The sequence below is a fragment of the Mobula hypostoma genome, chromosome 31 (assembly GCF_963921235.1).
Source record: "Mobula hypostoma chromosome 31, sMobHyp1.1, whole genome shotgun sequence".
In the NCBI taxonomy this organism is placed as follows: Eukaryota; Metazoa; Chordata; class Chondrichthyes; order Myliobatiformes; family Myliobatidae; genus Mobula; species Mobula hypostoma.
In genome coordinates, this window is record NC_086127.1 from 5,617,475 (window position 1) to 5,641,889 (window position 24,415).

At 48.1% G+C, this 24,415-nt stretch overlaps 1 protein-coding gene across 2 annotated transcripts in view; it reads right to left on the minus strand.

Annotated features, from left to right (window-relative positions):
* Nucleotides 1-2,148: 2,148 nt before the first annotated feature.
* The window catches only part of LOC134339938 (mucin-5AC-like), a 49,848-nt gene continuing 27,581 nt past the window's right edge, over nucleotides 2,149-24,415 (minus strand). For both annotated transcript variants that reach the window (XM_063036727.1, XM_063036726.1), the window contains exons 10-18: nucleotides 23,341-23,505; nucleotides 20,785-20,880; nucleotides 20,335-20,430; nucleotides 19,133-19,228; nucleotides 15,270-15,365; nucleotides 12,903-12,992; nucleotides 11,623-11,718; nucleotides 3,499-3,581; nucleotides 2,149-3,334 (exon numbers count right to left, since the gene is read on the minus strand). In XM_063036727.1, coding sequence (XP_062892797.1) covers nucleotides 3,260-3,334; nucleotides 3,499-3,581; nucleotides 11,623-11,718; nucleotides 12,903-12,992; nucleotides 15,270-15,365; nucleotides 19,133-19,228; nucleotides 20,335-20,430; nucleotides 20,785-20,880; nucleotides 23,341-23,505 — 893 coding nt within the window. In that variant the 3' untranslated portion in view covers nucleotides 2,149-3,259. The remainder of the gene's footprint in view (nucleotides 3,335-3,498; nucleotides 3,582-11,622; nucleotides 11,719-12,902; nucleotides 12,993-15,269; nucleotides 15,366-19,132; nucleotides 19,229-20,334; nucleotides 20,431-20,784; nucleotides 20,881-23,340; nucleotides 23,506-24,415) is intronic.

The window sequence follows — 24,415 nt, forward strand, 5'->3', positions numbered from 1 at the left end:
ACAAATCACCCCACCCCCCCACCCCAGGCCCTACCCCCATTCGCTACTGTTACCTGTTACATCTTCTCACCTGTTACTTTTCTCCTTGGGTTCCCCCTCCCTTTCCTTTCTCCGACTGTCCACTCTCCTGTCCCATCAGATTCCTACTCCAGCCCTGACCTTTCCCACCCACCTGGCTTCACCATCTACAAACTCTATATTCTGGATTCTTCCGTCTTCCTGAAGAAGGGTCTCGGCCTGAACAGTCAACTATCGATTCATTTCCACAGATGCTGCCTGACCTGCTGAGTTGCTCCAGCATTTTGTGTGCGTTGCTCTGGATTTCCAGCATCTTCTCGTGTTTATATGAAAAGTGAAAGGTTTAAGGGGAACATGAGGGGAACTTTGCTCAGGGTGGTGTGAGTGTGAAACCAGATCCCAGCAGAAGTGGTGGATTCAGCATCGATTGCAATGTTTAAGAGAAATTGGGATAGGTACACGGATGGGAGAGGTCTGGTCTGGGTTCAGGTCGGTGGGATGAGGCAAGTAAATAGTTCAGTGTGGAATAATTTACACCCACCCCTCCCAGCCTGGTGGATTAACACCCTCTGACTTTGGTCCCGTACATTAACACTCTCCTCTCTTGTTCCCGGACATTACCCTCCTCTCTTCCTCAAATGTTCGGTGACAGCGGCCACGTGTAAGTAATTTGCCGGGATGCCAGATGTGGACGGATTCCAGGTTGGGTGGGAGGAGTGGACGGGGAGGGTTCAAACCCGAGATCCCGGAGATCATCAAAGCCCAGCGGAAGTAGATGAGGATCCAGGATCACTGGCGCTGTCCAGGCCCTACCCCTGCGGGAAAGACTGGATTCTCCCCTAAGCTGGGAAGTGCCGAGCTGGAGGAGGTGCTGAGGCTCACTGCGGGCTCCCCTGGAGAAAGCATGGCTGGTGGAGAGAGGAAGGGGTGGAGAGGACGGGAGAAGAATAGGGGTGGCGGGGTGGAGAGATGGAGTGGTGAAAAGATGGAGAGAAGCTGGAGAGAGAGTTGGAGTGAGATAATGGGAAAGGGAAAGAGGGAGTGAGGATGGGATCTGGAGAAAAAAGGATGGAAGAATAAGATAATGTGGAGAGAGGAATGAGGAGGAGGGAAGATGGTGTGTGAATGAGTAAAAGGGTTATGAGAAAGGATAGAGGGGTTGAGAAAATGAGAGAGAGAAATGTATAGTGAGGTGGAATGCGAGGGAGGGTGAAGTGGAAGGAGGAAATGAGAGCCTCATTCCAGAGGACAGGGTCAGACTAAAGAACACACATTTACCAAGGAGATGAGAGACAATTTCTTCTCTTCACACCTGGTCTGAGGGAGGAAGGGGGAGGGGAGAGAATGCAAATTTCACAGAGACAGCACCGGGGACTGGGATCGGACCCGGTCTTCAGAGAGGGATGGAGAGAGAGAGGGATGGAGAGAGAGAGAGGGATGGAGAGAGAGAGGGAGAGAGAGAGAGAGAGAGAGAGAGAGAGACAGAGATAGAGATAGAGAGATAGAGAGAGATGCAATGAGAGAGAGAAAATGGAATGAAAGGGATAAAGAGGGAATGAAGGAGAATGGAATGGACAGATTGAAAGAGAATGGGATTGAGAAAGATAAAATGATAGGGAGGGATGGAGTGAAAGTATGTGAGGGAGAATGAGAGAGTGGGAAGGGTAGAGAGAACATTAGAGGAGAGAAGGAAAATGGGAGGAAAGAACAAAGGCAGATATTGTGCAGATATTCGTACTCTTCCCTGTACAGGGATATGGTGCCATGGAGGTGTGGAAGAGGGAGGAGGGAAAGTGGGAAGGACAGAATGAGCTTACAGGGAGGGAGGGAGAACAAAATAGGCACCTGAGAGAGTAAGGGTCAGTTTCTTTCTCCGCCTCCTCATCATCACTCAAACCACCCCCACCCCACCCCGTCAGGACAGACGCTGCAAATTCCCCCAAGTCCACTGACGGACTTGCCCCACCCACCCGAATGACCCGTGCACACACTCCCTGACCTCACAGCACCCACTGCTTCTGCCCTGTCCACTCTCCCCAGCAGAGGGCGCCAGTGCTCAGCTCTCCACATTTACCCGCAATGACAGATGATATAAAAGGAACACATCTCTCAAAACTGCGTTCAGACAGTTCCATGTTTATTGAGCACGCACTACAAGCAATAGCAATGCAAATCATCAGCTTATTACGAAATAATATTCAGGAATTTCAAAGATCCCTTGGTATTCAGGCCTTCAAACCCTTACAGACTAGGCTCCCGTTCCCATCTAACCCATCATACCACCTCTGCACTCTGTTCTCCGAGACCCTGTCCCAATCTCCATCTCTCCGTTTGTGGGAATCTGTGGTTAGAGATCGACTTTACATGCTCGATGTAAGAGATGGAGAATGAGCGTGTATCAGAGAAAAAGAGAAACAGATGGTCAATGAGAGTGCGTCTGAGGGAGAGATGGAGAATGACAGTGTGTCAGATAGAGGGATGGAGAATGAGATGTGTCAGAGTGAGAGATGGAGAAAGAGTGTGTCAGTGCGAGATGGAGATCGGGACTGTGTCAGACAGAGATGTGTCGGGGTGTTATGCTGACTGGTGGGTATGTGCAGGATTGCTCTGTGGTCTGTGAGTGTACACAGATGTCTGTGCAAAGGTGGACAGGAGACTTTCCTCAGTACCTCTGGAGATCAGGGACCTTCCTCACTACATCCACAGACCTGAGGCCTTCACAGTCCTGTGTTTTGATCAAAAAGCTATTCATTATTTCACACATAATTTCAGTTCAATCAGTTAAGAGCAAATTATTGATGATATATTAATGCAATGAAGCCCAGCATAAGCTAATTTTCCCATTTTATTGTAAACCCAGATTTGTGTCTCACACTGATCCAGTCCTGTAGTGAGGGGTGTCGGTGTTTACAGGGACCATACCCAGGATGTTCTGTGATTAATCTCATCATTCGGGAGATCTGCTCCTCCTGAAACAGGCCGGGTCTGTCTGCTCACTCTCAGTTCCAGGCTTCTGGCGTCACTACTCAATGGGATTGTACTTCACAGTCTGACCAACTAAAAGCTCGTAGGCTGCGGCACACTGGGGAATCAGCAGAGTCCAGCAACATCTCAGGGCTCTCCTGGGATTAACCTTCTGTGGGCTGTATACTTGTCTAAAGCAGGCTGGAGTAAGGGAGAGGGTATAAAGTGTCAGGGAGATGGAACTGCAGACTCCTTCACTCGTTGACGGGTTGCTCCCTCACTCCTCTGAAGGCTTTGCCCTGAACCGTACAAGCTTGATCTGAAGATTCGGATCACCGAACAGCTCCCAGATCTGTGGCAGAGAGGAGGAAAGATGAATGATTGCCGAGGTAGGAGACGTCGAAGGAGTGACGGGATGAGAGAACCATCAAGTCGGGAGTCAGAAGTGTGACAGAGGGGGAGAGTTGGGAAAAGAGAGCGATTAAGAAATGAGAGACTGGAAGAGAGTTCACTCACCTTTTGTCGAGTGGCTTCCCACACTTCATCCTCACTCATGACTCCACTCGATGTCAGCTGCACTTTAATCCACATGCGTTCTCCTGAACAAAACAGCCCAGTGGCAACATGGTGTCACTGTCAGGTCAAGTGCTGCTCACAGGATGTGTTCCCTCATCTCCGTCCCTTCAATCACGCAATCTCTTCTTCCCCCTCCCCACCTTCTAACAGCTTGATTCCTCCCCACACCCCACATCCTCATCAAATATCTATGTCAATATTCCTTTAAACAGGGGCAGGGAGAATGTGAGAAAAGGGCAGGGGTGGGGTCAGGGAGAGAGTGTGTACAGGTAGTGAAGAGAGGCAGGAAATGAGGGAGAGACAGACAGTGAGGGGGTGGAAAGTGGTAGTGAGAAAAGAAAGAGAAAGATGGATGAATCCAGAGTGAGAGACAGAGACATGGGATGTGAGATTTCCCAATTACCAGCATTGGACAGTTTTATGGACTGGGAAATGATGTCAGTTACATCCACGTGTAAGATTAGAGCAGTACCCGGTCATTGGTGCAGGAGATTAGAGCTCCTGGTATTGGGTGTGGTGTTAACGGGGGGATTCTTGAGGAACACGTCGTGGAAACAGGTCCTTTGACACAGTTGGTCCATGCTGACCAAGGTCTCATTTGTCTGCGTTTGGCCCACATCCCTCTAACCTTAACAAACCACTTTCTCATACAAATGTCCGTGTGTTCTCCAGACACTGATCTGTTGCCCTGTGAAACTACCAGTTTGTAGAATAGAGGAACAGAGAGAGTGAGAGAGTGGAGACATAGCTCTCCTTCCCCTCAGGTATCCACCCCTTTCCTCCTCTCCTTCCCTCCACTTCTCTCTCTCTATCTGCCCCTATCCTTCCTTCCACTCTCCCTAATTCACTTCTCTCCCTTCTCTTCTCTATTTCCCTCCATCCTCCCCTGCCCTGCCCCTAATCTCTTCCGCTCTCCCTCATCCTCTGACTCCTCCGTCACTCATCTCCATCCCTCCCTGGGATCACACACAAATTAAACACCCAGATCTGTGGAGATGTGCAGTGGACATCACAGGGACTGTAATGGGTTCCTGTTGTTCGTGTCTTCCCCGGCCCGACACAGTGTACTGAGCTACAGGGTCCTCAGTGTGGCAGCAATTCCTCAACCCTGCTTCAGGACCAGCCCCTCCAGGGATGGGCGGCACTGAAGCACACTGGTGCAGTGGGAAGTGCATGCACAGTCAGGGTCACAGAGTACTACAGAACTGAAATAGGCCCATCAGCCCATCTAGTCTGTGCTGAGCTGCCACGGACCCACACGGATCATAGCCCTCCATAGCACTCCCTTCCTTGTACTTATCCAAACGTCTCTTCATTGTTACATTTGAACCCACACCCACCACTTCACTGATAGCTCATTCCACACTCTCAGTACCCTCTGAGTGAAGTTGACCCTCAGGTTGACCCTTAACTATGTCACCTTTCACCCTTCACTCATGACTTCTGCAGCCGACAGTGTCAGTGGAAAAACCCAGCTCGTATTTACACTACCAATATCCCTCATCATTTCATATACCTCCATCCAATCTCCCTTCATTCCCCTTCGCTCCAGGGAATGAGGTTCCAGTGTATTGAACCTTTCCCAGTAACACAGGTCCTCAAGTCCCGACAATATCCTTGTAAACTTTCTCTGCACTTTTTCCAATCTTATTGATATCTTTCCTTGCAGACAGGTGACCCGAACTTTACACAATGTTCTAAACTCAGCCTCACCAACATCTTATACAACTCCAACATAACATCACTACTCCTGCACTCAATACTTTGATTTATGAAGGCCAAACTGCCAAAAGCTCTCCACGACTTTATCTACCTGTGATGAAAATTGCAGTTCATTATGAATGTCTTTTCTCAATTGAGCAGGGAGAAGAACATTCCCTTCAATGATCTCCTCCACTGACACCAGCTCAGCTGGTGGACAAACCCAGCCCAGGTTCTCCAGTCATTGCTTCCTGGGTTGCCATGAGTTCAGTACGAACGTGAACCAGTCAGAGAACTGCAGTGTGGGGAACACCACTGGGGAGATGGGAAGTAACAACACAGGCAGAAATGATCAACCAGAATCAAATGGGTTAAACCTCCATCCCCATACAATCCTCCTGTGTGAGTCACACCTCCCTCTTTAGTCAATGCTCTTCTGTCACCTCACATCCAATCCATCCCTCCTGAGACACTGAAATACCCCCCTCAATTCTCCCCGCCCCACAGACACAACTCTCACCAATCCTTCCATTGTTCTCCTGTTAGACACTCTATCCCTCTCCCACCCCCACTGATTCATCACCACACTGTCTCTTCAATTTCTCTTCAGTCTCTGTCTGCGACCCACCCAGTACATCCTGCTTTCCTCTATTACTCTGTCCAACAACTGGGGTCCACCATCACTCCACCTACTCCTGACCCTATTCATCACGCCATGATACAACGTTTTCACAAAGACCCATCAAACCTTCAATATTCACCAATGCCCCAGTACCCTAATGCTTCAGCTGCCCCAATACTTCAAAAACCGCTCAATACCCTGATGCACCATAGCCCTGCCCAACCTCCATATAATGTCCAATATTCAGCAGGTGACCAGTGTATTCCCACCCTCCGCCTGGGCTACATATCTCCAGGCATCTCCTCCAATCTCCGCATGATGACCAATCTCCAATCCCTTTGCCACCCCATCCCATCTCCACCTATTTGACCAGTCCAGTGTCAGCCAGTGATACCCTGAACCCCGCCGATCCCTGTCCCGTCCTTGCTGCCCTTCTTAAACAACGAACAACATTCGCCACATTTCAGGCACCAGTGGCGAGCGATGAACAATCATCTCCACAGTGTTTCCTTCAATGATCCCCAACACTGATTCCTGATCTTCACTGTCCAGCTGTGGACCTGATAATCTTCAGCATCACTTCATCTCCACCCACCTCTTCCCCAACCCCTCCCCAACTCTGTGGCACCCTCTCATACCCAAGTCCACTTTTCCACTCCAATCAGCCCTCCATCCTTCGCCCTTCTCCATTCACTCTCTCCATTTCCATCCCTCCACTCACCATTCTCCCTCCCCTCCTCTCCCTGACACATTCCCCTCCATTTCCTTATTCCCTCTCTTTCCTGCCCTCTCCTACCTCCTCACCTTCCTCCCAACTATCTCTCCTTCCCTTCCAGTCACCTGTGGCCAATGACCATAAGTCCATACGACATAGGAGCAGAAATAAGTCATCTGGCCCATCAAATTTGCTCTGCCATTTCATCATGGCTGATCCAATTTCCCTCTTGTCCCAGTCTCCTGCCGTCTCCCAGTTTTCCTTCCTGCCTGATTCATTGATCAAGAATCTATCAACTTCTGCCTTAAATATATCCAATGATTTGGTCTCCACTGCTGCCTGTGGCAATGAATTCCACTCATTCACCACTCACCAGCTAAAGAAAGTCCTCTTCATCTCTAGACTAAAAGGATGCCCCTCTATTCTGAGGCTGTGTCCTGTGTTCTCAGACTCTCCCAACATATAACCATATAACAATTACAGAACGGAAACAGGCCGTCTCAGCTCTTCTACGCCGTGTCAAGCTCTTACTCTTACCTAGTCCCACCGACCTGCACTCACCCCATAACCCCTCATTCCTTTCCTGTCCATATAGTTGCCCAATTTAACTTTAAACGACAACATCGAACCTGTCTCAACCACTTCTGCTGGAAGCTCATTCCACACAGCTGCAACCCTCTGAGTGAAGAAGTTCCCGCTCATGTTACCCCAAACTTTTGCCCTTTAACTCTCAGCTCATGGCCTCTCATTTGAATCTCCCCCACTCTCAATGGAAAAAGCCTATCCACAACAACTCTATCTATCCCCCTCATAATTCTAAATCCCTCTATCAAGTCCCCCCTCAACCTTCTACGGTCCAAAGAATAAAGACCCAACTTGTTCAACCTTTCTCTGTAACTTTGGTGATGAAACCCAGGTAACATTCTAGTAAATCTTCTCTGTACTCTCTCTATTTTGTTGCCATCTTTCATATAATTTGGTGACCACAACTGTACACAATACTCCAAATTTGGCCTCACCAATGCCTTGTACAATTTCAACATTACATCCCAACTCTTACACTCAATGCTCTGATTTATAAAGGCCAGCATACCAAAAGCTTTCTTTACTACCCTATCCACATGTGATTCTACCTTTGGGGAACTATGCACTATTATTCCTAGATCACTCTGTTCTACTGCATTCTTCAATGCTCTACCATTTACCATGCATGCCCTATTTTGATTAATCCTACCAAAATGTAACACCTCACATTTATCAGTATTAAACTCCATCTGCCATCTTTCAGCCCACTCTTCTAACCGGCCTAAGTCTCTCTGCAAGCTTTGAAAACCTACTTCATTATCCACAACTCCACCTATCTTAGTATCATCTGCATACTTACTAATCCAATTTACCACCCCATCATTCAGATCATTAATGTATATGACAAACAACATTGGACCCAAAACAGATCCCTGAGGCACACCACTAGTCACCGCCCTCCAATCTGACAAACAGTTACCCACCACCACTCTCTGGCATCTCCCATCCGGCCACTGCTGAATCCATTTTACTACTACAATATTAATACCTAACGATTGAACCTTCCTCACCAGCCTTCCGTGTGGGACCCTGTCAAAGGCCTTACTGAAGTCCATATAGACAACATCCACCGCTTTACCCTCGTCAACTTTCCTCGTAACCTCTTCAAAAAATTCAATAAGATTTGTCAAACATGACCTCCCACGCACAAATCCATGTTGACTGTTCCTAATCAGACCCTGTCTATCGAGATAATTATATATACCATCCCTAAGAATACTTTCCATCAATTTACCCACTACTGACATCAAACTCACAGGCCGATAATTGCTAGGTTTAATCTTAGAACCCTTTTTAAACAATGGAACAACATGAGCAATACGCCAATCCTCCAGCACCATCCCCATTTCTAATGACATTTGAATATTTCTGTCAGAGCCCCTGCTATTTCCACACTAACTTCCCTCATGGTCCTAGGGAATATCCTGTCAGGATCCCGAGACTAATCCATTTTATATTCCTTAAAAGCTCCAGTACTTCCTCTTCTTCAATCATCATAGTTTCCATAACTTCCCTACCTGTTTCTCTTATCTTACCCAATTCAATATCCTTCTTCTTAGTGAATACCGAAGAAAAGAAATTGTTCAGAATCCCCCCAATCTCTTTTGGCTCCACACATAGCTGTCCACTCTAATTCTCTAAGGGACAAATTTTATTCCTCACTATTCTTTTGCTGTTAATATAATGGTAGAAATCCTTGGGATCTATTTTCACCTTACTTGCCAAAGCAACCTCTTATCTTCTTTTAGCTTTTCTATTTTCTTTCTTAAGATTCTGTTTACATTCTTGATATTCCTCGAGCTCCTCATATTCTCCATGCTGCCTATATTTACTGTAGATATCTCTCCTTTCCGAACCAAGTTTCCAATATCCCTTGGAAACCACGCCTCTCGCATACTTTTAACCTTTCCAGTCATCCTAACAGGAACATAAAGATTCTGTACTCTCAAAATTTCACCTTTAAATGACCTCCATTTCTCTATTACATTCTTCCCATAAAACAAATTGTCCCAATCCACTCCTTCTAAATCCTTTCGCATCTCCTCAAAGTTAGCCTTTCTCCAATCAAAAATCTCAACCCTGGGTCCAGACCTATCCTTCTCCATAATTATATTGAAACTAATAGCATTGTGATCACTGAACCCGAAGTGCTCCCCAACACAAACCTCCGTCACCTGCCCTATCTCATTCCCTAACAGGAGATCCAACACTGCCCCTTCTCTAGCTGGTACCTCTATGTATTGCTGCAAAAAACTATCCTGCACACATTTGACAAACTCCAAACCATCCAGCCCTTTTACAGTATGGGCTTCCCAGTCGATGTGTGGAAAATTAAAATCTCCCACAATCACAACCTTGCGCTTACTGCAAATATCTGCTATCTCCTTACAAAATTGCTCCTCCAATTCTCGCTCCCTATTTGGTAGTGTCTATAATACACCCCCATAAGAGTTACTGCACCTTTCCCATTCCTCAATTCCACCCAAATAGCTTCCCTAGATGAGCCCTCTAATCTATCCTGCCAGAGAACCACTGTAATACTTTCTCTGACAAGCAATGCAACACCTCCCCCTCTTGTCCCTCCCATTCTATCACACCATTCTATCATGTAGGTACAGATGTAGGGAGGAAGCAATTAAATCCAGGAATATTTAGTTGCCAATCACACCCCTCCTGTAACCATGTTTCAGTAATAGCTACCACATCATACTTCCAGGTATCAATCCATGCTTAAAGCTCCTCCACCTTTCTTATAATGCTCCTTGTATTAAAATAAATGCATTTTAAAAAATTTCCACCTTTTACTCTCTGTTTATCACTAACGGTGCAAACAACTTTACTATTTTCTTTTTCTTCCTTCCTCCCTACATCTGTACCTACACTCTGGTTCCCCTCCCCCCTCATATCTAGTTTAAATCCACAAGAGCCTCTCTAGCAAATCTACCTGCAAGAATATTTGTCCCCCTCCAGTTCAGCTGTACACCGTCCCAGCAGAACAGGTCCCACCTACCCTGAAAAACTGCCCAATTATCTATAAATCTGAAGCCCTCCCTGGCTGGAGGCAGGGAGGTCAGTGTCTTTCAGCCTGGGGTAAGAAGCTGCTTCCCATCCTTGTGGCAGCCTTTATGATACAAGGCACCAGCCATATACCAGAAATTGGGGTGTGTCACGGGGCAGAAGTGGGTGTCATTGCTAATTCTAAGGAGATGGTGCTCGGGAAGCTGAATACTAAGGAGATGGTTTGCTAATTGCTAAAAGCAAATGTATCCGCAAGGGCTTCTGGTTATTTCTTCTCAAGTCTCCTACAGAGTCCAGGCCTGCACTCGATCAGGCCCCTGGGGATATAGCAGATTGAGTTGGATATGAGGCTGCAGGTACACTGACCGACTGGGCTAGACTCCAGCCATGGAAAAGAGCACAATTTCCTGACGCCATAATGCTACTCTAATCAGAAGCAGGGTTTGAACTGACCCCATCCTTCACGTCCACTGTACCGCACATCTAACAACTCAGTCAGGCTGGGAAACAGCATCTTCCCCCAGGCTGTTAGACTTCAGAACACCCCACTGCCATCCAGCACACATGTACCCGCTCTCAAAATGCCCTGCCGCACTCTCCAATTCACAGATACATTCGCATCCTGCATTGGTCACTTCTCATCTTTTCTTACTGGTGTTTAACAGATTTACATTGCTACTGGGTCTCATTTTATAGTGCCAGTAACAATATAGTGTTTACATAAACATGCACCTCACACTTTATGTCAACCTCTGGATCATAATATGTGCTCTGTGTATAGATACAGAGGACTGTACAATAGAATTAGGCACATATACATAGCTAGGGTGCTGAAGACATTTACAAAGTACTGTATTTGTCAAGGTCGGGAGAGCGAGTTTGCGGGAGTGAAGGATGGTGGGGGTGAAGCACCATGGTAGAGGTGTGGGACAGGTGGCACAGGAGGAGTGCTGAGGTGGTGGAGAGAGGATGCGGGTGGTGTGGGTGAAGACATACCCAGCCCTGAAACACCAGGCAAGGACATTCGATTCCAAGCAATTGGTTTATTGATCATTAGAACATCTCTCTGGTGCTTCCTACTCTGTCCCATGTCCTTCCCTTTCTCCCCAATCATGATTCCCCTCTCACTGCCCTCTCCCTCTCCCAGTCCGCAAAAGGGACTGTAAACTGTATCATGTTTACCATCACTCACATAGCTCATGAAATTTCCTTTTTTTTTGTGGCAGTACATTGAAATACATAAAATTGCATCATTAAAGCTACCGCAGTACTGTGTTTTGCACGTTGGCCCCACAGGAATGATGTTTCATTTCACTGTACAGATGTGCATGCTTGAATGACAATAAACTTGAACTTGAATCGGCTCATGAGAGCTTCTGGGTTAGAAAGGTATGGAATGACACACTTTCACAAGACTTGGTACCTGAGGCTGTATCTCGAGCTGGGACTGAAGAAGTTTCCTGGGAAAAATCTCCAGTGGATGACCCCTCAGACTGTTTCCCTGTGGAAGACCCAGGACCTGGAGTAAAGGAATGGAGAAACAGGAGAGTGGAAACACTGAAACAGATCATTAGACAAGACATGAGTCTGAGGGAAAACGGGACTGGAGTGTGACGAAACCAACGCTATCTGTCTCTCTTCACTGACTCTCCCTCCTAAACCAGAATGACTCCGGGTCTCTCTCCTCAGAGTCAGGGCAAATTTCTGCAACCAAACATGGTGATGAGAGTTCCCTTCAGTGAACCACAGCACCGATTCCTGAGCTTGCAGACTCCTTTGGGCTGATGGTCAAACCTGCATCTGCTTCTCACCTTCAACCTCTCCACTCCATCCTCCACCCCCTTCTGCTCACTCATCCCACCTCATCCTCTCCAAAACCCACAGTATCTCCTCCCCTCAAAGCCAACCCAAATCCAACCCCAACCACAATCCAGACCCTATTCAACACACCATGAAGACAATCTTTACTCAAAGATACCACATTACTTCAAACGTTCACCATTCTCCATTGACAAGTCCAACAATGCACTCTGATGCCCCAACTCTTCAAAACTCCCCTGAACACTGACACAGTGCTCCCCAATATCACTAAACTCCATGGCCTCACCAGGTGTCCAGTGATTCCCACCCGGCCACTGGGGCCTTGGCCCTCTCGGTGTTTCCCACCACCCCCAACACACAATGATCATTGTCCTATCCCTCATCCATCCCATCCTAATACTACCATTTGATCAGCCCAGACTCAGTCAGTGATCCCTGAAGCTCACGTTTCTAATCCCCGTGACACTGACCACTAAACTGCCACAGGTTGTCAACCCTACCGTCACCCTCAGTGACGACCCTGTCCGTCCCTCACCCAGATCCTGATCCTTCCTGAAGGTGACTCAGACATCCCCAGTGACCACTCACATCCCTCACTCAGCAAAGCCAAGGGGCTCAGTCCTCATGCTCTAGCCACCAACCCATCTCACCCGGCCCCGTGAACCAGACTCAGACCAAGGTCATTACTGCCCACGTTATAATTGTGCAACACCCTCCCTTGTAATGATCCTGGATGGTGCTGAAATTTGTCACAGGGAGGAGGGAGGAACCTCTGACTCCATCATTCACACCCCATCCCCTGCATCCAGCAGGTAAACTGATCCCTGAGAAGCTGTATTTTACAGTGTGAGATTGAATCTACACAGACAGAAGAATTCACACCTGGGCTTGTGTCTCCTGCTGGGACAGAGGATGATTTCTGGGTGTGTTCTCCAGACACTGATCCATTGGTCTGTTTCCCTGTGGAACTACCTGTGTGTAGGATAGAGGAACAGAGAGAGTGAGAGAGTGGAGACACTGAAGCAATCATCATGAGTCAGAGGAACAGAGGAATAGGTGTGTTTAGAAACCAACATCACACAGGTTCTCTCCACTGTCTCTCCCAATTCCCTGTCACACCTGATCATTCCCTTCTGTGGGAGTTGGGACGAAGTTCAGGGATCAACATGAGGATCAGGGTTTCCCTCAATGATCCCCACCACTGATTCCTGACCTGCACTGTCCAGCTGTGGGTTGGTACACATCCAGTGTCACTTCCTCTCCAGCCACCTCTCACCCCATCCACTCAATGGCCCCTTTGCAGCCCCCAATTTCCTCTCCAATCTGTCATTCCCTCCATCCAACCCTCCTTCCTACCACCCTCTTTCTTCACTCCCCTCACCCCTCTCTGCAGTCACCATCCTCACTCCCCTACAGTCTGCTTACCATTTCCATCCACGATTCTCCACTCTCCCCTCTTCTCCCTGTCACACTCTCCCCTTCGTTCCCCTCTCCTGCCCTCCCCCCTCCCTTTCCTTCCCCACTATCAGTCCTCTGGATGAGGGACTGTAATGTGTTTCCGTTGTTCGTGTATTCCCCGGTCCAACAGAGTGTTGAGCTACAGGGTCAACGGGTCTAGTCTGAGCCAACCTGCTATTATACCTACTCCCATTGACCCAAACTTGGACTACAGCCCCCCAGACCACTCCCATCCTTGTACTGATCCAAACGTCTCTTCATTGTTACATTCAAACCCACATCCACCACTTCACTGACAGCTCATTCCACACTCTCAGTACCCTCTGAGTGAAGAGGTTGATCCTCAGGTTCCCCCTTAACTACTTCACCTTTCACCCTTAACCCATGAGCTCTGGAATCTCAGTGGAAAAGTTTGTATTGACACTACCTGTACCCTCATCATTATATATACCTCCATCTAATCTCCTCTCATTCTCCTTCACTCCAGGGAATGAAGCCCAAACCTACTGAACCTTTCAGTATAACCCAGGTCCTCGAGTCCCAGCAATATCCTTGTATATTTTCTCAGAATTCTTTCCAATCTTATTGACGTCTTTCCTGCCGGCAGTCAACAATATTCCAAATCAGGCCCTGCCAATGCTTTATACAACTTCACCATAACATCACCACCCAATACTTTGATTTATGAAGGCCAAACTGCCAAACGCTCTCTTCATGACCCGATCTTCCTGTGATGCCAACTTCAAGTAATTATGTATTTCTATTCCCAGATTGAACAGGGAGAGGAACATTCCTTTCAATGATCTCCTCTACTGACACTAGCTCAGTTGGTGGACAAACCCAGCCCAGGTTCTCCAGTCATTACCTCCTGGGTTCCCACGAGTTCAGTACGGATATGAACCAGTCAGAGAACTGTGAAGTGGGGAAACACCTCTGGAGAGATGGGAGGTAATGAAACAGGCAGAAAATATCAACCAGAATCAAATAGGTTAAACCTCAAACCCCATGCTGCCCCGCCCCCCCCCGGGCTATTCACACCTTCCTCTTCAGTCAACCCTCTTCTTTAATCTCACACCCCATTCCTCTCTCCTAACCATCCATCCTTCCTATCCGAGACACTGAAATCCATCCCCTTCATTCTCCCCCACTCCACACACACAACCCTGGCCATTCACTCCATCTGTCTCCTGCTAAACACTCCATCCCTCCGTCCCAGTTCCCACCACACTGTCTCCTCAGTCTCCATCTGCTACTCACCCAGTACATCCTACTTTCCTCTATTACTCTGTCCAACAACTGGGGTCCACCATAACTTCACCTTCCTTCTCCATCCTGTCAAGGACTGCTAGGGAGGAGAGGGCCAAGACAAACAGCCTTGATAAACTAGGCAAGGTAATTTGGTTCCAAACAATTGGTTTATAGATCATTACAGAATGCCTCTCTGGTGCTTCCGATTCCCTCCCCTCTTTCCCAGCCATGATACTCCACACACCGCCCCCTTCCCACTCTCAGTCCGCAATGGAGATCAATAACTGAATCAGGTTCATCACTGGTCACATCTGTCATGAACCTTGATTTTTTTCTGCAGTAGCAGCACAGTGTAATCGATAAAATTACAATATTAAAATCACTGGAGTACTATGTTTCACACCTTGGCCCCACAGGAATGATGTTTCATTTAGTTATATACAGGTGAACGGTTGAAACACAATAAACTTCAACTTGAACCAGCTCTTGAGAGCTTCCAGGATACAGAATAATTGTTTGACACACTTTCACAAGACTTAGTACCTGAGGATGTGTCTCCAGCTGGGACAGAAAGTGTTTCCTGGGAAAAATCTCCAGTGGATGACCCTTCAGACTGTTTTCTTGTGGAAGTCCCAGGATCTGCAATAAAAGAATGGAAAAGCAGGAGAGTAGAAACACTGAAACAGATCATTAGGTAAGACAGGAGTCTGAGAAAAATGGGACTGGGAGTGTGAAGAAACCAACGTTGTCCGTCCCCCTTCACTGACTCCCCTCCAAAACCACCAAGACTCCAGGTCTGTCTCCTCAGAGAGACAGGGTGAATTTCTGCAACCAAACATGGTGATGAGGGTTCTCTTCAGTGAACCCCACCACCCATTCCTGAGCTTGCAGACTCCTCTGGGCTGATGAACAACCCAGATCTGCTTCTCACCTTCAACCTCCTTCAGCCCAGACCCAGTCAGTGATCCCTGAAGCCCACGTTTCTACTCCCCATGCCATTGATCACATAACCCTGCCGCTGGTTGTCAACCCCACCGTCACCCTCAGCGAGGATCCTGTCCGCTCCCTCACCCAGATCCTAATCCTGTTGAAGGTGACTCAAACACCCTCAGTGACCACTTACATCCCTCACTCAGCAAATCCAAGGGGCTCAGTGCTCGTGCTCTGGCCACCAACCCACCTCACAAGACCCCATGAACCTGAACAGATTTCTGAAAGAGTAGTTGAAAGGATTATGGGGACATTAGTAGTGACCCTTCAACAACACTAGATTCGGGAGTCCTGGAGGACTGGAAAATTGCAAATGTCACTCCATCCTTTCAGAAGGGAGTGAGACAAAAGATGGAAATTTTAGGCCATTTAGCCTGACTTCAGCAGTTGGGAAGATGTTGTAGTCCATTATTAAGGATGAGGTTTTGGGGTACTTGGGGGCACATGATAAAATAGACCCAAGCCAGCATGGTTTCCTTCCGGAGAAATCTTGCCTAACAAATCTATTGGAATTCTTGGAGGAAATAACAGGCAGGATAGACAAAGGAGAATAGGTGAATGTTGTTTACTTGTGTGACGTGCTATAAGGTTTCACTGCTAATGTAATGGCCTCTCTGTTACATTTCACTGCTAAGATAATGGTTTCTCTGTAGCAGCAATGTTTGGGATATGACTTGAGATAACAGGGGCTTTGAAATGTGTGCTATCCAATGAGAGGCATGTTGTTCTTTCTTCTGGGTCCGGGAACGGGGATTTTGCGGTCTTTTGTCGATGAGAGATGGAGAGAAAAGACGAGTGGAGAGAGTTGGTAGACCGCAGGATGGAGTGGACTAGGAGCGAGGGTTCGAAGGTCAGCGATGCTCAAAAGAGGTCGTTGGGGAATGAATGGATGAATCTGTGGGCTCCAACGTGCACATAAGACTGTTTCATTAAAATAGGCCCTTTTTTTCTTTTTTTTTTAAACTAACCCTATAGTCAGATTAAGATTTATAAAGCACAATTGTTTAATTGCATCTGGTGTACTGGCTGATACTTTGCAGTTCCGATTTGTAACCGGGCAACACATCACGCAGCATCCACACAAGCGAGGTTTCTCAGATGGCTGGGCCAGAGGCTGTCTTCCCCTAGACAAACACGTGCTGGCTGAACCCAAGGGTTACACTTCGATTTTCCAAAGGCCTTGACAAGCTGTCGCACATGACGCTACTAAACGAGATAAGAGCCCATAATATTACAGGAAAGATACTAGCATACTGTACTTAGAAATTGGACTGACTGGCAGGACGCAAAGATTGGGATTAAAGGCCTTTTCTGGTTGGCTGCCCGTGACTGCTGGTGTTCTATAGGGTTCGATATTGGGACGGCTTCTGTGTGAGCCATGTACCCGGTTCTCTATCTGCATTGTATTCTGTGTTGTGTGTTTATTATGTTTATTATGGTAACTAGTCACATGAGTGGGGGCGGGGTAAAAGCAAAGGGAATAAGTTCTGTCTTCATGTTTTGCTCATTGTAGTTTGTAGCAGATGGGGAGTGGTGAATGTTGTATCTTTTGCTGATCGCTCAATAATGCTCAATTACACTGAGCTTACACTTGGGCATGCTTAAGTTTCATCGCTTCAAGACTGTACATTTGCTAATTGCTAATGAAGGATCAAATACATACCCTCGATTTTTGGAGCAATAATTATTGGAGTGAGGTCACGTCATACAAGTATAACAAATCCATAATGTCACTGGCAGCAGCAATTGTTTTGGTTTTGATTTGGCTGATGGCTTCTTTTCACACTATATGACAATGATATGGACGGTGGAATTGATGGCTTTGTGGTCAAGGGCAATTTTGGGGCCCTTATCTCAGAAAGGATGTGGTATTGGAGATGGTCCAGAGGAGGTTCATGAGAATGCCCCCGGGAATGAAAAGGTTAAAGCATTTCATTGCTCTGGGTCTGTACCCACTGGAGTTTAGAGAATGAGGATGGTTCTCCTTAAAACCTATCAAATATTGAAAGGTCGGTACAGAGTGGATGTGAAGACAATGTTTCCTATCATGGGGGAGTCTTGGACAGAGAGGACACTGCCTCAGAGTAGAAGGACAGTCCTTTAGAACAGAAACGAGGAGGAATCTCGTTAGCCAGAAGGTGGTGAGCCTATGGAATTTATTGCCACAGGAGGCTGTGGAGGCCAAGTCAATGGGTCTATTTAAAGCGGAGGTTGATAGGTTCTTGATTAGTAAAGGTATCAAAGGTTAAGGGACAAGGCAGGAGAATGGGATTGAGAGAGACAATGTCCCTACTTAGCAGCCATAACCCTGCTGAGGTTGATCAGATCTGACTGGTCAAAGTGAAAGTAAATTTATTATTAGAATACGCAGATGTCACCATATACTACCCGGAGAATCATTTTCTTGCAGCATTCACAGGGATATAATTAAAAATGCAACAGAAAGTACGAAAACCTCGACATAAAAACAAACAACCAGTGCAACAGAAGACAAATTGTGCAAATAAAACAAAGACAGACAGATAATGTTGAGAACATGAGTTGTGGAGTCCATGAAAATGAGTGTGTCGGTTGTGCAATCAGTTCAGAGATGAGGTGAGTAAAGTTATCCACACTGGTTTAGGAGCCTGACAGTTGGTGTTCCTGAACCTGGGGGTGCGGGACCTCAGGCTCCTGGATCCACTTCCAACTTCAGACCCCATTCCTTCGTGATGAACCCTCTGACTCACGACCAGTCAGTCACTTAACTCTCCCCCTTCACAAAGCCCAGCTCTCAACCCTTGTGCCCGACCGTCAGACCACCCACAAGCTGCCCACACAAACAGCCACAGTGGCTTGTTGTTGAAAGGTACAGCACCTTCCTTTCAATGCCCTCCCACAACACCAGCACCTCAGTGTACAATTCCCTCCCCACCTCCGTAAGAGGGACCTCAATGCACGACTGCGAATTGTCCAGACAGGGAACGAGCCACTGACACCGGTGATCCCCACCCCAGGGGAAACCACGTCCAACAGGGAAGACGATACCCACGAGCTACAAGGACATCCAGTGAGAGAGGTTGTCCATTCCCCACAGAAACAAGGTCTTGGTACCTGAGGATGTATCTCCTGCTGGGACGGGGGGCAGTTCCCAGCTGAGTTCACCATCAGATGATCCTCTGGCTTGTTCCTCTGTGGAATTCCAATAAACCGGAATAAAGGACCACAGACGTGGGAGGGTGACAGAGAGGAGACACCAAACCTGGTGATCAGGCCGGGACAGAGGGGAGAAACCAAAACCATTCGGTGTCCCTTCACCGATTCGCTCTCTCAAACCTCAGTCACTCCATGTGACTAACCTCAGTGGGAGTGAGGAGGAATTTCCAGGACTGAAACTGAGGAGAATCATTCCCTTTGGTGAACCCAACCATGGATACCTGAGCTTGCAGACCCTGCTGGGGTGGTGGACAAACCCGGACCAGGTCCTCCAGTCACAGATCCCTGGGGTTCCTGAGATGTGTCTGACTGGGGATCTGCAAGGAGAGAAACAGGGTGGGTGGGGAGAGGGAGCAGTGGATCAGGGTGGAGAGAGTAAATGAGATGGGGAGTGGTTATCATGACTAGAAACATCTATAATCTACCAGTGTGAAACTGGTCAAACCTCTGGATCCAGACACAACATAATCCTCTTGGACAATCCATCCCTCCTTCTTCACTCAATCCTCTCCTCTTAACTCCTCACTCCTCACTCCTCTGACCCCCTACCATCCTTCACTCCTCCACCTCCCACCCATCTCTCACCCGATGATCATTCTCAACAACCACTTAAATTGCAAATAAGAGAAAATCTGCAGATGCTGGATATCCTGATGAGGGGTCGTGGCCTGAAACGTTGACTTTTTACTCTTTTCCGTAGATGCTGCCTGGCCTGCTGAGTTCCTCCAGCATTTTGTGTGTATAACCACTTGAATCCTCTCACACCCCAACCCACATGTCTCAGTCCTTGTTCTCTGACATCATCATCATTACGTGTCGTGTCTTATCACGTGGGCGATCAAGGTCGGTCCATCACCATGATTGCTTTTGGCAAATTTTTCAACAGAAGCAGTTTGCTATTGCCTTCATCTGAGCAGTGTCTTTACAGGATGGATGACTCCAATCATTATCAATACTCTAGAGATCGTCTGCCCGGCGTCAGTGGGTGCAGAACCAGGACTTGTGATATGCACCAGCTGCTCATACAACCCTCCAGTACCTGCTCGTATGCCTTCCCGTGACCCTGACTGTAGGGTGGGTGGGTACTAAGCAGATGCTACACCTTGCCCAAGGGTGACCGGCAACTAGTGGAGGGAAGGAGCACCTTACACCTCCTTTGGTAGAGACGCATCTCCACCTTGCCAGTTCTCTGACTGTCACCTTATTGCAACCAACCCCATGGACTGTTCACCACAACAAATCTCACCACCTTTGGAGAGATGGTGGATGTTGGTGGAATTTGATGCAAGATGGAGAGAAGGATCAGCTGAATAAACACCATCACCTCACCAGGACGCACATCCAGCGGGTGAATCAGTCTACAAGAGGTACAACGTCACAGAGTGAGAAACTGAAAAACCCCAATGAACACGAGACCTGATACCTGAGGACGTCTCTCCTGCTGACACAGAGGATGGTGATGGAGTGGGTTGTCCTGTAGATGATCCATCGGGCTGATCCATTGTGGAAACCTCCAGGTCTGGAACAAAGTAACAGAGACATGGGAGAGTGGCAGAGATTAAACAACACAGAGAATAATTCACAAAGACGAGGAAATCTGAAAATCCAGCACAACACACAACGAATACTGGAAGAACTCAGCAGGTCAGGCTCCATTGTGGGTGGGGATGGGAGATGGGGACGAGTGGGGAGGTGGGGTTCTGAGAGGAAGCTGTAGAGACTTCTGGTGGTGGGTGGAGAGACGATGGATGTTGGACAGTCCACAGCTCAGGAATTGATGGTGGGATCATTGAAGGGAACACTGATCTCCGTGGTCAGTCCCAGAATTTCATCCCAAATCCGAATGACGGGATCCCTCCCCCATCATGGATACCTGAGCTCACAGACCCTGCAGCGGTGGTGGTCAAACCCAAAGCAGGCTCTCCTGTTGTTGATCCCTGGGGTTCCCAAGTTGTGTCCAGCAGGGAATCTGTAATAAGAAGATATACAAAGGAAGGGTAAAATGGTAAAACAGGTTTTACATTAAATCATGAAGGAACTCAACGGCAGGATCAGGAAGCTCATCCAGGTCAAATTTATCCTCTGAAATACACACACTCCCCTCTCCTTTGCTCTTTAATACCTCTACCCTTGTCTCTCAAATCCCTCTCTCAGCATTCACTGTCTGCATCTCTCTTGTCAGTCTCTCCTTCCTTCCCTCCAGTTGGAGTGTCACTCTCACTGATCTCTCTGTCCAACTCTCCTTACACAGTCATCACTCTCTCTTCACACACCTCATTCCTCCTACTCCAGCATCCCACCTCTCTCTCCATCCCTCCCTCCTGTGTGTTTTCACCCATTTCCTTCTGTCCACGTACTGAATTACTCAAATCCCACTCCGGTCGTTTCTATGTCTCATCAGTCACTGTGCAACTCCTTCCTCCTACCTCTCTGTGGCCATCCTCCCCTCTCACCTCCATCACTCCTCCCCTCCCTCCTGTGTCACTCTCAGTCACCCCACCCCTCTCTGTTCATTCCTCCCACCCCACTCTCTCCAACCCCCAACAGAGCCTCATCCCTCATGACTCACCAAACCCAACCCAACAGACAGGAGAGAGGAACCACTGACTCCATCAAGAGCCTGATGTCTGAGGGGTAATAACTGTTCCTGACCCTGGTGCTGTGGGTCCTGAGGCTCCTGTACCTTCTTCCTGATGGCAACAACATGAAGAGAGCATGTCCTGGGTGGTGGAGGTTCCTGATGATGAATGCTGACAACGCTCCATGTCGATATGCTCAATGGTGGGGAGGGCTTTATCCGTGATGGACTGGGCCATCAATTATTTAGAGATACAGCACAGTAACCGGCCCAACGAGCCCCACCACCCATGTGACCAATTAACCTACTAACCCAGACGTCTTTGTAATGTGGGAGGAAACCGACACAGTCACAGGGAGAATGTACAAACTCCTTACAGACAGCGACGGTAACAATTAAACAAATAGTGAAAATATCCTGCCTGAACGTCACTCCAAACCTCACCCACCGGACTCCATCGTTCACATCCCACTGAGAAACACAGATTGTGACTGAATCAGCTCATGAGAGCCTGTAGGACACAGAGTTGTGGAATGACCCCCCTCCCCCACTGTCACAGGACTTGCTACCTGAGGATGTGACTCCCGATAGGACAGAGGGTGGTCCCTGGGTGGTCCCTCCAGTTGATGACCCTTTGGCCTGTTCCCTTGGAGAAATCCCCAGGTCTGAGATAAAGGAACAGAGACGTGGGAGAGAGAAAATCACCAAAACATCGTACCTCTCTCCTACCACTGAGTCTCATCCAAAATCTTCATCACTACGGGTGACTCCCGTCATTCGGATTTGGGATGAAATTCTGGGACTGACCACGGGGATCAGTGTTTCCTTCAATGATCCCCACCATCAATTCCTGAGCTGTGGACTGTCCAACATCTATCGTCTCTCCACCCTCCACCAGAACTGTCTACGGCTCCCTCTCAGAACCCCACCTCCCCACTAGTCCCCATCTCCCATACCCACCCACAATCTCCCAGTATTGCCCTCATTGCTCCTCACTCCCCTTTCTCTCCCCACTTTCCCTCCTCTCCACTTTCCCACTTCCCTCCACCCCAGTCATTCCCCGCTTACCCCCCCGTCCCCTCAGTGCCCCTCCCCCTCACGATCTTCACATGGCCCTATGTGTGACAGGGAAGCCCAGGGGTGGGAATCTCAGGTCATCTCGTTGTAGGAAGGATGTGGAAGCTTTAGAGAGAGTGCAGAATAGATTTACCAGGACAATGTCTGGATTAGAGAGCATGTCTTGTGAGGAGAGGTTGAGTGAGTGAGGGCTTTTCTCTTTGGAGTGAAGGAGGATGAGAGGTGACTTGATGGAGGTGTACAAGATGGTAAGAGGCATAGATCGAGCAGGCAGCCAGAGACATTTTCCCAAAGGAGGAAGTGATGAATACCAGGTGGTCTAATTTTAAGGTGACTGGAGGAAAGTCTGGTGGGATGTCAGAGATTAATTTCTTTACACAGAGAGTGGTGGGTGTGTGGAACACCCTGCAAGGAGCGGTGGAACAGACAGATACATCTGGAGTGTTTAACAAACTCATATGGATGACAGAAACATGGAGGGTTATGCAGGAGGGAAGGGTGAGATTGATCTCAGAGTAGGTCTGCACAACACTGTGGGCCGAAGGGCCTGTGCTGTGCTGTACTGTTCTGTGTTCTATGATCTCTGTCTCAGGTCAGACTGGGCAGTTTCATTCTGACCCAGGTGTGAAGGGGGATACGGGAAAGGTGATCACAGACCACGGGCAGGGCAGCCGACTGGAAAACTCAGCCCCTGGTGTGTGTTGGTGACTCAGGACGTCCCAGAATTTCCCCACAACTACCACACTACTGTGTCACTGGGGAACGGTGACCTACCTGTACAGTACACAGCATGTTGCCGGGGTGTCGGCTTCAGCCAATACACAAAGTAACCGGAGCAGTTTTTCACCTTGATCTCCAGGCTCTGGTAACAGGTGTCTTCACCCACAGTGAAGCAGACGGTCCTGGTCACCTCCCCCTCTCCCACGTTGGGATGGGAACCTGGAAAGAGATTTATAAACACAGTAAAATGTACCCGGTCCCACAGTACAGCGGGGAATGTGAATCAGGACCCACTGTAAATCAGTGATTCACAACCCATGGTCCGGTCCGGCCTCAGTCAGCACTGAGCTGCTGCCCTCTCCCTCTCCACCCCACCCTCCCCACAGCAGCACCTTAATCTTCTGAATGAGCCTCCCGTGAGGGACCTTGTCAAGCGTCTGGGGGATCTCACTGAAATCCATTGAATATTGAAAGTCCTGGATACAGTGGACATGGAGAGGATGGTTCCTATAGTGGGGGAGTCTGGCACCAGAGGAAACAACCTCAGAACACAAGAGCCTCCCTCTAGATCAGAGATGAGGATGAATTTCTTTTTTTATCCAGAGAGTGGTGAATCTGTGGAATTCATTGCCACAAACGGCTGTGGAGGCCACATCATTGGGTATATTTAAATCTGAGGTTAATAGGTTCTTGATTCATGAGGGTGTCAAAGGTTATGGGGAGAAGGCAAGAGAATGGGATTCAGAGGGATAGTAAATCAGCCATGATGGAACGGTGTTCCCCGTCACTGACCTAAGACACACTGGTCTGTAGTTTCCCCATCACTGACCTGAGACACACTGGTCTGTAGTTTCCTCATCACTGATCTGAGACATACTGGTCTGTAGTTTCCTCATCACTGACCTGAGACACACTGGTCTGTAGTTTCACCGTCACTGACCTGAGACACACTGGTCTGTAGTTTCACCGTCACTGACCTGAGACACACTGGTCTGTAGTTTCACCGTCACTGACCTGAGACACACTGGTCTGTAGTTTCACCGTCACTGACCTGAGACACACTGGTCTGTAGTTTCACCGTCACTGACCTGAGACACACTGGTCTGTAGTTTCACCGTCACTGACCTGA